Raw genomic sequence first — 15034 nt, 5'->3', positions numbered from 1 at the left:
CTTCTGGATGGTCTGAAACGTTGGTAAGAAGTTTTTTAACAGCAGTTCTACCTATGTATAAAAACCATCTTGACTAAATTTGGAAAAAAGAGTTTTAAAAAATATTGACCTCCATAATGGTAAAAGGAACCTTAACTAATTTTCAACTTCTAAATTGTTGTTTCCTAATGTTCCCATCTAGCATTAGGAAAAATACGTCTAGCCCTTCTGCTAAAATAACCTGAGCAGAGTACCTGCAGAAAAAGTACATGGCAGTTTAAAACGCTGCACGTGATTTTTATTACCACAATGTCATATGGGTGAACTCTAATTCTGTATTCCATAAAATGTTACAACAATTAGCTTCAAGATGAGGTATCTGATTCCCCTCCTCATGATCCCAAATCACTACCTGGGGTCCTATCTGAATTTCCTAAAGGGGATTTTAATATGACATCTTCAGAATTTTGCACTATTATTGTGCACTTTGACTGGATATTTAATGGTCTAAAATAACCCTGTACACTGGTGTGACTAACACGTGAAGTACTATGCACATAATTAGATTATGCTGCATACTTAGATGTAGCTTCCATTTTGGGATTAAATCAAGGCAACAAAATTCCTCCATAGTTTTTATTTGGCTAGATATAAGGCAAAATAATTTACTGGAAAATTCAATTGAAATGTATCCTTCCCATTTACATTTCAATTTTCAGGCCTTTCCTACTCAACCGCTAATAGAGTAGTCAACATTTAAAGTCCGTGTGGAAATAACGTGGCATGCCCATATGCATCAGTGTAGAACACAAACACTGATTTACATGCTGTCTGTGGGGTCTAATCCTCAGTGAGGCATCATCAGGGAAGGACAGCACTACTCTTCCTGGTAATGACAGAAGTCACAGTGGTCAAATTTCCTCAGAGATAAATTGCAAATAGTGGCCAGAAAATTAAAAAAAACCTCAAGTCAGAAAAATCATAAGGGATGTCGATTAAAAAGTACCGCAACACAGGTCAAAAGAAAACCAGGAGACCTATATTCAGAAGGTCGCAACTCTTGAGAGCAACTTGCCATAGAGACTCATGAAGGCCCCAGCCTCCTCCAGGGGTGTTCGCTCACTGGTGAAACCAGGAGGTTATTAGATTCATCATCCTGCCTCTGGGGTGCTCACTGGGTCTGTTTTATTTAGTATCTCAATTTCTTACTTCTTTAGACATGGTGGGGAAATTGTGACTTTAAATAGCCCCTTCAAAACCAATTTGACAGATCTTCCTTAAAAACTCACATAAAGTAATAACAAAGTTACAAGGTAATCTTTGGTGAAAAATAACGAGTAGCGGGTTCAGGGTATTGCAACTTACAATATGCTTTACCACACAATAGGGAGTGGTCCTCAAAGGTCAGAGAACTTAAGAAACTCCCTTGAGGTCTTAGGACAGCTAATTAGAGGCCATGCCAAGACTCAAATACATGTTTTCTGACTCCATATCCTTTTCTCTTTCAAGTACAAGGTATTCATATAAACATAGGAAGAAAGGGGGGGGAAAAAAAACTAAGCAAAGAATCTGGCTAACTCAAGATTTAGAGAACAGTGGCATTTAAATAAATTCAGAAATATGTGACTGAGCATATTTTCATTGTAACATACCTTTAAAGACTTTTTCTAAAAATGTTTTTAACGTGCCATGGAAATGAAAAGGTTTCAACTCATAATTATCTTCATCTGTAAATTCTTTTCCTACACTCCTTCATTTATGTTTAAATCAAACAGAAATGATTTTATCTTTAAACATGTTACAGTCATGTGGTTTAAAGGCAGGGATAAACATGGCCGGAGGCACACTCCCCATCTCATTTGGGTAGATGACAGGGAGGCATATCTTGGTATCACTTTCCATTTAAGAAAGACAGTGTTAGATTCTTTTACTTTGAAAACAGACGTCCAGCAGTTTGCAATTGGTAATGAATCATCAGGTTTTCCTACATATTAGTCTTGACAGATATATTTAATTACTTTTTATTCTATCACCTGTGACTGAGAATGGCAGTTTTAGAGCATGAAAATAATACAAATGCTATCCTCAGATTCAAACATTTTACTATGACTGCTCTAAAAATTTATTGGCAGTAAAGAGGTTGAGAACTACGAATTAGAACTATGAAGAAATACCAGTGGTATAGACTTAAATATTTAAAATTTTATAGTTATCTTCTTACAAATATCAAAAATATGTTTGTAAGAAAAATAGCAGCTGTGAAAATATCCTATTTTTACTGAAAGATTGAACATTTGTATCAATGAAGATCGAATGTCAGTATTATAGCTCCTTTACTACATTTAAACTGCCCGATACATACATGAAATGTTCACATATTAAAGTCTGATATGACAGGATAACCACACTTACAGAAGTTACATTCAATTTCCTAACCTCCTCTTGTATATAATCAGGTTTTTATTGCACATTGTTCAGTATACCATTAAAAATATTTTGAGATATTTCTCAAATCTAGATGGTCAATTTAAAATATACTGTTAAACAAGCTCCTGTGGTTTTGATGAAAACGCACGTTATGAAATTTCTCTGATGTCTAAACATGCAGTCTCAGGTCCTGGACATTACAAATACAACAATATTAAGCACAGCATATCCCACCAAACATTAACTGTACATTTCAAAGACCACTATAAAAGTGGCATTGATAGTTCATTTCATCACTTTGATCTTAGTAGCACTGTAAGTCTTTCAGTAATCACACCCACTTCAGTGAAATTTATAAAAACACTTATGTACACTTGATACTTTCTCCTGTTTCAAGAAGATACATTTACTGTAAGTTGAGCCTAAACTACATTTTTCTGATAACATTACACTGTAAGAGAGACCACTTTTTTTCAGGGTACAAAGGAAATATATTTAGTATTTTTTAGTAAGTTGATTATACTGATAAAAATTCTTGGGTATTAGATATGTTTTATTAATAGGAAATATGTATATTGCATGTATAATATACCCCATATTCCCAAAACACAAAACAAAAAATTTAACTACTACTAATGAATTTAACTGTCAAAAAAATAAAAACAAGCTACATACCTTCTCCTTTTGTCCTGAATAAGCTGAAGTTCTATTAGGCCAAATATGGAGTAAAATGCAAACTGTACTAAAGTTAGGTACCAGCCAAAGGACTTAAGACCCTCCATTGAAAATATTAATTCCTGTCAAGAGATACATGAATACTGTTAAGTTCTTGGGCAAACCAATTTCTTCACAATAAATTCCTATAAACACAACATTAAAATTTTTTTTTTTTACATTTATTTATTTTTGAGAGACAGAGAGACACAGCACAAGTGGGGAGGGGCAGAGAGAGAAGGAGACAGAATCCAAAACAGGCTCCAGGCTCTGAGCTGTCAGCACAGAGCCCGACATGGGGCTCGCACTCACAAACCGTGAGATCATGACCTGAGCCGCAGTTGGACGTTCAACCAACTGAGCCACCCAGGCGCCCCTATAAACACAACATTTTAAAAGAAACCAAGCCTCACCACCACCACCACCACCAAAAAAACAAACAGAACAAAACAAAACAAAAAAACCCACCAAAAATCAAAACACCATCCAAATCACAAGGCACCTCAAAGGTAAAATTAGAGAAGTCCAGGAGGCCTTTCCAAAGAACTGAGTGAGAAAAACAAAGGGAGGAAGGCTGGCTATAAAGCAACATTATCCTATGCTTTGCTCTTTAAAAAAAAAAAAAAAAAAAAAAAAAGATTGCCAAAATTAAAAACTGCCCCCAAACATTGAGAAAGGTCCCTGGGTCAAGAACTCCTTTATGATACAATAAATATATTTCATTAGTTTATTATCTCAGACCTGTTTTTTCTATAGGAATTTAATCAGTTCAAACCAATGCTATTTTTTAGAATATCTGGGCCACGGATTTTATGAAATTTCTCCTTGTAAATGGTTACTTATCTAAACACAATGTTGTGTCATGAAGTAACATTTATATTAATTGTTAATAAGCCATTATTAACAAGTCATTAAGAGGTATTCCAATAGTTATTTGGCTTAATCCAATAAATCACCCTCCCTCATAAACTCTGAACTAGATACTGTGTAATTCCCCAAATTTACTTCATGTTCAAGTACGTCTGCAAGGTATTTAGGAATTTTCTGGCACACGAACTAAAAAACATGAAAATAGCTTTATTAAGTACGCTAGCATTCAGATATATTATATATATATATATAACTTCCATTACAAAACCCCACCATTTTCTCTACACTATTTTAAAGCTTTTCTTTCATTTATTTTTGAGAGTCAGAGAGCAAGAGAGAGAGACCACGAGCCAGGGAGGGTCAGAGAGAGAGAGGGAGAGAGAGAATCCCAAGCAGAATCTGCACTATCAGTGCAGAGCCTGACACGGGGCTCAATCTCATAAGCTGTGAGATCATGACCTGAGCAGAGATCAAGAATCGGACACTTAACCAACTGAGCCACGCAGGCGCCCCTAAACTATTTTAATATGCTAGCAACATCAGTTTTCACAAAGTGAAAGTGATGTTTATCTAATTTTAAAAGAATTTTTGCATAGATTATAAAGTCTCTGCTCATTAATCAAACAGAAAAAGATTAATATAAATTTGTACAGCAAACTTCTAATTCATTTTCCTTTCTAATGACTAACTCTGCTCCCAAACTATTTGGTAACAATGGTATTTTGAAGAAGAAATAAAATATTTTTTAACAAGAAATTGCAACCTTTCTTTGATAAAATTTACTATTTTTCATTGTTCTTCATTGTGATATCTGAATTTTTGTATCATCTTCTAGTGGGGAAATTAGTTATTATAAATACTAAGATTTTTAATTCATGTTTTTATTTCACTCTAATACTCCTCATAGCATTTTTACAAGGTAAGGAATAATCAATTCTACCATCTTCTTTATTTATACTTCCTTTTATATTTCATCTATATATGATAATCGAAAAGAATACAATAATTTTTAAGATCACTCTAATGAGCTCCAAGAATCAACCATGGGCTAGAATATGACTTTTGTGTTATTATTCAATTTTATTGGAGAATTATGTTCCAAAATATCAGCGAATACTTGAATCACTCTTTACAAACACATGGGTGCATATTACCCCCATTTTGTTAAACACAATAAATAGTTCAAATTGTGTTCATAATTTTAATTTTTTAAGATGGTCTCTGTTCCTCTCCCATCTGAAATGTTCAACTGTGAAATTTTGATCCCCGAAAAAAGGAGCACACTAACTTTTAGAAAGTCTTTTTCCGTATTTAAAAAACTCAAAAATGTGAATAAACTGGTATCCTATGGAGAAAACTACCTTGGGTAAAACTATTAGTAATGCTCTTATTGACCTCAACTGTTATAAATAATTAGCATCTTGTAAATAAATATTTTTACCTGTAAATATCCATAAATTAGGTAAAATACAAAAACTCCAGCAACACATATGAAAAACTGAGTAAGTTTGTTAAATCTGCTGAGATTTATGCCAAGCACTACAACGTCATCTATTGACTTGATGTGTGGTGACATTGTCTGTGTTTTGGGAGGGACAGTTATAGAAATATATTTCCTGGAACTGTTGAACTTGAGATCCATTGTTCTTGTTTTGCTGCATTCAGTGCTTCCAAATTTATCTTTGTTGGTTTCCTCTCCTTTGTTCAGTGTTTCTTTTGCTTGCTGAGCCAAGTCCTAAAGAAGGAAATTAGCAATTAAAGCAAAACCTTTGGATAAGATACTATGCTCCAAGTAATAGTTCACATCACACTTTAAAAATTATACAGGCGAATCTCATTTTCTCTAGATATTAATATAGTAATTCCTCTATTCAAACTTCTAAGCAACCAAAAACAATGTCTACTCTCCAATTTATGTTTGCCTGGTAAAGACCAATATCGCTAAACATAATGCCATTCTCATTCCCACAGCAAACATCAAAAGCTAACTTAGTGTTTATTTTTTTATCTTTGTGTTTACTTATCAAAGAAGTAAATATGCTTTTATTGTTTTTATATGTATTAAGGATATAATTTTTAAAGCCCATGACAGTCTATGAGTAACATCTTCAACATTAAAGTTGATCTTGGGGCGCCTGGGTGGCTCAGTCGGTTAGGCGTCCGACTTCAGCTCAGGTCACGATCTCGCGGTCCACGAGTTGGAGCCCTGCGTCGGGCTCTGGGCTGATGGCTCAGAGCCTGGAGCCTGCTTCGGATTCTGTGTCTCCCTCTCTCTCTGCCCCTCCCCCGTTCATGCTCTGTCTCTCTCTGTCTCAAAAGTAAATAAACGTTAAAAAAAAAAAAAATTAAAAAAAAAATAAAGTTGATCTTTAATTGCACAAAAAAAACTGATGCTCCCTTAAATACTAATACAATTTAAAATATATTTGCTAAGGATGTTTTAAAATAAACTCAAACAACTCTAAGTTACTTTTAAAAAAGCTAGATTTGTCAGAGACTATAGAAAGGATGATATGCTTTAGCAACAGCATTTCTTAGGTTAAAAGATGTTTCCTTCCTTTGGAAATCATTTTAATTTAAAAAGTCTTTGGGGAGTTGTTCAATGGATTTCAAGTTTCAGTTATACAAGATGAGTAAGTTCTAGAGACTCACTATAGGACATAGTGCCTATAGTTAACAACATGGTGGTGTGCACTTAAAAATTTCTTAAGAGGGTAGATACCATGTTATACGTTTTTAACCACACACACACACACACACACAGGCAAACACATGGAAACTTGTAGAGATGACAGATATATGTATTACCTTGATTATTAGGTGATGGTATCATAGGTATATGCATATGTCCCAACTCATCAAATTGTGTTATGTTAAACGTGTAGTTTTTTTTGTATAAAAATTATACCTCAATACAGCTGTTTAAAAAAAAAAAAGACATAAAGAAGTCTTTGGGATTATAAAAAGCTGGAAAACATCATTTTTTGTTAGTCTGTGAAAAAAAGTCATGAGGACTCTGTAGATGACTGTCAGTTTCTCTTTGGATTTATATAAACTGAAAAATGAATTCCAAGTACAGGGTGAGGAGAGAGCAGAGTTAGGACAACTAAACACATTTATGATGAAAAAATTATCCTAGAAAAGACTGTCTTTCACAACCCCAATGGGGACTAAAATTTAGACTAGCTGAGTAAAGAGGATGGATAAGGATAATTTTGACAAAACTGTCTTGATGGCTTAAAATGGCAAGACTTAGTCACTTTGTGATCACTTCTCCTTTGCTGATCACAGAGATTAAGCAGGCCATCTTTAGTAATTTAAATATGGATCCATGTTCTGAATACAACTTGTAACTAACCATACTCAGGCATCAAAGAACACCCGCCAAATTTCTGAAGAGATAAAGCATAATTTTAAAAAGTTTTACTGTATTTCTTTTCCTTTACCTGTTTCTTCTTCTTTATATATTGTTCTTCCTTCCCACACTATGTTTCAATCACTGCCATCTCTGAGTTAAGACTTTTTAAGACATCTTGCAGGACACCCTTGAGATCTGACTTTCTTTATAAATCATGCTTCAAATGATCTTGAATGTAGAAGAAACAAAAACCTGAGTAACTACTTTCCACATGTGCAGGCATGGATACAGAGTACCATTCAAATAAATCTCATCCCCCTTAAGCTTCTCCTCCCTCCACATCTTTCAATCAAGCCCCAAACTGCCCACAATGGACTACTATTTCATTCCAGAAATAGACCATGGACTTTCAAACACCTCTACCTTATGTTAATGATGTTCTTTCAGCCTGATGTCTTCTTTCTCTAGGTCAGGGTTTGAAATAAGCTTTAGCGTTCCTTCCTTTGTGATACCCTCTCTAATTCCCCAGCTGGGAGAGAACAGAACTGAAAAGGCAAGACTCAAATCTTACTTATCTCTCCGTTCTTGGGATCCGGCATACTCTGCATCCTAATAAAGGAACCAAATAAATTGGCTCTTCGTCTGGAAGTCCTGAAACCCCAGCTTGCAATCACTCTGTCTACCTGAGTATGATTTTTCAAATGTACTGTGGTGGTGGCAAACTTTGTGAGCAAAACTAAAAATCTTATGGAAAACAGGTTGAGTAGGATGTGCAAATATTGATTATATATTTACACGAGAGAACAAATAAAACTTCTAGAAGACCCCTTTCCTGCTTTTGTTAGTATCAAAAATTTGTCCCCAACCATATTCTGCTGAGATGTTTGTAATTTAGCAAAATGCCTGGCATATTGCAGTGACTCAAAAAAATTATAGCTACCCTTATGAGAAAGCAGTACAGCATGGTGCTTTCCCTATGCTTTGGATTTTGACAGATCTGAGTGCACGACCCAGCTTTGCTAACTGATTAGCTGAAGAACCTTAAGCAAATTCTTTTAACCTTTTTGAACTTCAGGTTGTACATCTTTAAAAGGGAGGGGAGGGTGGTAAAAAATGTGCCTATCATAGAATTTTAGTACTAAATGAAATAAATGTAAAAACATCTGGCATACAGTAAGACCACCAATGTTAACTATTATCCAACTTTTTAGAACCACTGCTAGTGCGATATGGTCGGCTGCTGGGAGACTCACTCCTCTGATGTGCAGTTGGAAATACGAATCGGGACTTCCAACCCGGACTTCTCTTCTGAAATCCAGATCTCTGCTTCCAAATGCTTCTTTGAAAGCATTTCTACTCATGAGTTCCACTGGCACCTCATTTCAAAAATGTTCAAAGCTGGGAGTGCCTGGGTGGCTAAGTCGGTTAAGCCTCCGACTCTTGATTTTGGCTCAGGTCATGATCTCAGGGGTTCATGAGTTCGAGCCTCGCACTGGACTCCATGCTCTCAGTGTGTAGCCTGGTTGCAATTCTCTCTCTCTGCCCCTCCCCCATGCTCTCTTGCTCTCAAAATAGATAAACTTAAATAAATAAATAAAAGTCCAAAGTTGAACTATGTTCACCTCCAAACAAACCTGCCCTTCCTATATTCCCAATCTCACTTATGGTATTGAGCAGAAAATCTGTAAATTATCTTAGATTCTTTCCTTTTCTTCGAAGTTACATTTTGCCAAGGTTCCTGTTGACTCTACACCTGTAAATGTATTTAAAATCTGTTTCTGAACCTACCATTAGCAGCTGTTTTCTCTTGCCTAGATTACTAGGCATCACTAGATTACTGTTTACAATCTCTTCTTCCCTTTCTGATCCCTCTTTCACATTGCTCAACATGAATACCCACTATACTATACCTCTGATTAAGGCCCTATACATTACAAGCTGGGTGATTCTCTGGACTCTCATAGCATTTTATAAAATTTTTTACAAATACCTAAATCATAACAGCATAACTTTTTGCTTTTATGGTTGCTTCTCTTAGAAGCTTCTGAAATCTTTAGGGGAAGAGAAGATATCATCTTCATTATGTTTCAACACATAACAAAAGTGTAAAATATGAAATGAAGGAGTCTATTGCACTCTAGTAAGCACCAATTTAATCAACAGAATTCTGCTCCTTTCCAACAATTTGCCACTTTCAACACACCTATTGGCAATCTTAGGAGCCGCAGATCTGTGCCAGACATGTAGAGTTAAATCCCTTCAGCACTGTCACTTCTTGGACATCTGTGCCAAAATATTGACATCTCCACTGAAATTTCCCACAAAGCATCTGAAATGAACATGGAAATAAATTCATTTCTTTTGCTTACTTGAGGTACCAGTTCCAGAAAATCTGCCTTGCAAGCTTTGCATTTAGAATGCAGTTTTATTAATCAGAACATCACTGGTCAGGTCACATGACTGATGAAGGAAGACACTGTAAACTCTGATACCCAATAACTGTGATCCTGATGTGTGCCACACACCTTCCGTTTCAGACATTAATGATGGATATTAATCAATATCCAAAGAACCTAGGCCAATGTCCTTTCGATGCAGGAAAAATAAAATCAAGCATAGAATTAAACCTGTTTTCAAATTAAATGATCAACATTTTGCTCTGCTTTAGACTGTGAATACAGTAAGCCTTAAACTAAGAACAAAAAACCCCACAGGTGTGAATCACTGCCTGAGGCCTCTCCTGTTCTTAAAGTCAACACATATATTTAACTTTACTTGTTGGTACAAAGCAACTGCTAAAATGGGAAAAGTCAGCATTTTCAGTATATACTGACATCTAAAAATTATAAATAACTGGTAATAACATTGGTTTGCAATGACCCACTTAAGTTAAAAATCTTTCAGTTCATTTCTTAATCTAGTTCTTTTCCGGTCTTTAGAAGAAAAGTCTCCCACTACTAAAGGGTAGAATATGAGGAAATTACATTACGGTGTAAATAACCTGAACATACTTTACTCTGTATTTTGTCATACTCGTTGTTACAAATAAAATAATCTTGCCATTGTATCTACATTAGATGGACTCTATTAATTGTTCACCTATGGGTTATGGTTACAAAACAACAAAAAAAGGGGGGCTCATTTCTTTGTACACGCTTCACTACACGAAGATCAAACAGGGTACTCATTTTTGACAGTTACTCAATTTTTTTCCAAGGGATAAATCTAAGCTTTGGATTTAATATAAAGAAATTAAGTACAAATAACACTCATCCAAATTATTTTCAAATGCTGCCGTATCTCTCTCTCTTCCAAGGCCCAAACTATCCCAATTCACTTAGGAAAACGTGAATCCAAAAATCTACCCTCGACATCGACATGTGAGACCCTACCTTAGAAGAAATGCATATGCCCGACACTAAAAAACCCCACTGTCAGCACACCAAAGCATTCCACCTCCTTTCAGTCTTTAAAAAAAAAAAATTAAAAGGCGGGGGAGAAAACTAAGCTGCAAAGACTGGAGAATCTGCATAACTTTTAGTGGAAGATTATGACATAAATTTAATAACCTGGCAAGAACGATCACCTTGCACCGCAAAGCAGATGGACAGCAGAAGACCCTAAGTACTTTATCTAACGCAGAACCCGGAAGTAGCTCTTCACTCAAAAGCAGTCTTGGGAACCCAGGCGACTGCCAATTCTCCAGAGGCCCCTCACTAGTCTAAAAGGTCCTCCTGGAAGTGGCCTCACGCTGAGTCCACAGACCGGGGCCTGAGGGGGTTCTAGCCTGCCGCAGGGCGCAAAGGGGACAAGGAGGGACATACACTCCTCCCTAGAAACCGTGCCAGGTTTCCGTTCTTTAAAAAAGGAAGTCATCCCCGCCCTCCGTCCTGCCCTCAATCCCCTCGCCGCACGCTCGTTATAGATGAAGAAGATAAGCTGTGTCCAGGTTCTCTGGGGAGGGGAAGGTCTGGGTCCCGAACACGGCGAAGAGCCGGGGGTATACGTCCACTCCAGAGCCGTTAAGCCACCTGAAAAGGTGACCCCAGCCCGGGTGGCGCCTGCCAGACGGAGCGGTCTCCCCCTCCCCAGGTCGCCATCACCTCCTTCTCCTCTCCGCCTACCCCTGCACTTTCCACAGCGGCCGCCGCCTCCTCGCAAGGTGTTCGCCTCGCCTGCGCCCGCGCGCCACTTCCGCCTACGTGTCCCCGCGCGCGTGCGCAGCTGTGCGGCCCCGCCCCCTCGCCGGCCTGGGGTCTCCCGCGGCGAGGGCGCGGTTACCTTTCGCGCATGCTCTCTCTTCTCAGGAACCTGGATAGAGCGCAGCCAAGGTGGGCACCGCGGTGCCGGGAGTGCGTTCCTGCGCCCACTAAAATTTGCTTAGGAGTGGGGAGCGCCGATCGGGTAGAGTGTTCTTATCCTTTGATCGGTCCTCGCTTGTTGCTGGTCTCTGAGCCTCTGCAGCCTCCGGGTTGCTTCGGCCTCGTACTCCCGGGTCCCTCCCCCCGTGGGCCACCACGCTGGGGCCACTTCCACTGCCATGACCCTTTGCTGATATTTGGGAAGGAAGACTAGTGGAGAATGTTGAACCCGGAATTAGAAACACTGGGGTTCCCTCTTCCCTCCTCTTGATCCAGATGAGATGGCATAGTCACCCTACCTGTCTCTATTATGTTCTTGCCTGACTTGCACCTGCTTTCTGGTGACAGCGGACTGAAGTCGCACTTGGGTTGCTTCTGACGTTATAATTCACCTTGTAGCTACAGCAACCCCAGGCCTTCCAACGTGACACGAAAGTTGACAGCATTGTTAACACAATGTCACTTACTGCTCAGAATGTACATACATCCCATAGCTCTGCCAGCCATCAACACTAATTTATCCTGCATTTAGGGTTACATCTACGGTCGCTGAGATGTAATGACATGAACCCCAAGATGGGATAGCTGCGATAGCTTTAGGTAACACTAAGGTGGCCCGGAAGGCAAAGGTTACTGTAAGGAAGCCAGAACATTTTTTGAGTGCATGATTTGGATACCCATAAAGGGATGGATTGGATTAATGTATATGTTAAAATCAAGTCAGTTTCACACAGCTTTGACAATTTCACAGGCATTATACAGAAAGGGCAACATTTGTATTTTGTATTGGGTGTGAGGGTTTATATCAAAGACTGGCAGATATCTCCTAGTATAAGCGAGGTGAGTGTGGCTAGGCATTTTTATTTAATCCTTACCAACCTGGTACAAGGTCAGTGTTATCAGCATTTTATAAATGTTGAAATTAGGACTTAGAGAATTTTAATTTCCCACTGAGACAGTAAATGACAAAGCCATTAACGATGCCATACTGTTACCTGAATAATGTGGACTTAAAGGCATTTGAACAACAGTTCTTTATTGAGCACCTATTAAATGGGCATATGCAGAGTTTGCATACATAATCCATAAATTACAAGTATGGGTTCCTTGCCCTGAAGGAGTTGTGGACACAAAAGAAAAGGTAAATGTCAGCATAGAACAACTTATTGTACAAGAGACATCATAAGTTACCCTCTACTTCTGCCTGGACAATTACCATAGCCTTTCTGACAGGACTTTCTACTTCCCCTTTATTTCTCTACTTCCAGTTTCCATTCAGCAGCTTGCTGTTTGCGCCTCCCCCGTGTATTATGAGAGCAGAGATTTTGTCTCAGTCACAGCTGTATTGCCATCATCTAGAACAGAGTGCTTGGTACAGTCTGCACTCAGTAAATAGTTGCTGAGTGAATTACCAAGATGCAATGCCAAATGAGGGTTAGGACAGGAGTATGGAAATCCAGAAAAAGTAAAGTATTGGCTGGCATGGCTTATGAAAGCTTCTTCTAAAGGGCAGAACCTAGGTGATGAGGATTCCAATGGCTTTGAAATGGGGGAAAGGGGAGGGAAGGCAGTCCGAGCAGAATCAACCAAAATAAACAGAGACATTAAATAGGCAGTAATCGGATTTACAGCAATGCTAATATGCTGATCTCCACGAGCAAAACTAAGACAGGAAAGCAGCTAATAGCTGGTGTGTGAAAATTCAGCCTGGCCTCACCCAGGGCTCATGTATCATTTCCCTCTTTACTAGCAAATTCCATCCTTCCTAGATTGTATCCGTTAGCTATTATCAATTCCAGGCGGACTGGAAAATACATTTAGAGCATAGTTGGAATTTGTTTTAAGCTATGAAAAAGAAAATACTGAAAATGACATGGAATTTAATGTCTGGACATCCTCAAAACCCAAACCAGACCAACCCAAACCAGAAAAACAAACCAGGGAATTGGGAATCAGGAAATGTCTGCATCCAGGAGGCTATGGAAGCTGGAGGCTATGGAGGCTATGGAGGACTCATAGCTGTTTTTCTTGGACAAGCTGGGGTTTGCACATTATCTACCTGGATGACTGTCCAGGGAATCACTAAACATTTAAAGGAAGAACAGCAATCATTTAACAGAAACCAGAAAAGACGAGAAAAGGTGAAATGTAGCAGTTGTCAAAAAAAAAAGGGGAGGGGGATCTGGGGACAGACATGTACAGAGGGAGGGTCATGTGAAGACAGCCAGAGAGAGGAGAGGAGCCTCAGAAGACACCAACCCTACTAATACCTTGATCCCAAACTTCTAGCCTGCAGAACTCTGAGGAAATAAATTTCTGTGGCTTAAGCCACCCAGTCTCTGGTATTTTGTTATGACAGCCCTAGCAAAGAAATACAGCCAGTGCAATATTTTTACATGTCAGATGTGAGGTGAATGACAGACTGAGTAGTACTTGTTACTGAGTCGGTTTTTAACAAATACTGACTCCATTACATCACTGTGATGCCCTAGTGATGACCACCGTGGGAAACTGAAGATGTGCAGCAATGAACTGTCGACTCCTAAGAAATTCATAGTCCTATTGTGTCAAAAGCCTGTGGTGTCCTGACTCATGTTCTGAGCATCACCTCCAATTTTGGACTTGGTTGCGTGGTCGGTTTCATGCAAACTTGTCACTTTTCCCTGATGGCTTCCTTTCTCTATCATTCTTTGCTGTTTTCCCGGAGTCTCCTCTAAAAGTTTGCTAACTCCCATGACAACAACTCACTCCTGGGTTGGCCTTCAACCAATGGGTGACAGTCCCCGATGGGTAAAGCCTCCTGCTCTTACCCTTTAGTGAGGCAGTTCTGGAGGGCCATTCTGTGTGCTTCTCAAGAGGTCCTGGGGAAACTGCATCCTGGTTGCCCAGAGCAGCAACTTTCAAACTGCGTTCTTAGACCATTTCCTATACCTTCCTTTCATTCCTGCACTGCTTCTCACTGGGATCATCTTCCAGATGGCCTGGGCACACACACACAGCTGTCTTAGGTTATCCTTTTTAGGGAAACCAAGCTAAGAAAGTTAGTGTAGGAAGAAAGTCTCAAATGCAGCCCCTCAGGTGACTCACTAGTCAGATGGCGACACCGATACGTCCGGGTGTGCTGGGGTATCACCATCACTAAGGCTCTTCTTAGATGTGGTGGACAGAAGGTGAAGATAAAACACTGGTATGCATGGTAGCTCTAGCATTTGAGTGGGAAGAGATAAGGATGCTTAGAAGATGGCAGAATTCGCTGGCTTTTTTTTTTTTTTTTTTTTTTTTAACTTTCATGGTCAGCCAGCTCTCAGCTCAGGGCTCACTGGGA

General features: G+C 38.8%; 1 protein-coding gene across 13 annotated transcripts in view; it reads right to left on the bottom strand.

Annotated features, from left to right (window-relative positions):
• SLC35B3 (solute carrier family 35 member B3) overlaps positions 1-12028 on the bottom strand; it is a 39907-nt gene extending 27879 nt beyond the window's left edge. For 4 of the 13 annotated variants that reach the window (XM_049655075.1, XM_049655076.1, XM_049655079.1 and 1 more), the window contains exons 1-3: positions 7437-9711; positions 5432-5725; positions 3082-3203 (exon numbers count right to left, since the gene is read on the bottom strand). In XM_049655075.1, the coding sequence (XP_049511032.1) occupies positions 3082-3203; positions 5432-5632 (323 nt within the window). In that variant the 5' untranslated portion in view covers positions 5633-5725; positions 7437-9711. The other 9 variants (XM_049655078.1, XM_049655077.1, XM_049655069.1 and 6 more) reach the window with 9 other exon arrangements.
• Between the last annotated feature and the right edge of the window lie 3006 nt (positions 12029-15034).

This window comes from Panthera uncia (assembly GCF_023721935.1).
Source record: "Panthera uncia isolate 11264 chromosome B2 unlocalized genomic scaffold, Puncia_PCG_1.0 HiC_scaffold_25, whole genome shotgun sequence".
Classification (NCBI taxonomy): domain Eukaryota; kingdom Metazoa; phylum Chordata; class Mammalia; order Carnivora; family Felidae; genus Panthera; species Panthera uncia.
The sequence above is the reverse complement of the archived record's forward strand: the minus strand, read 5'-3'. Positions and strand labels throughout refer to the sequence as shown.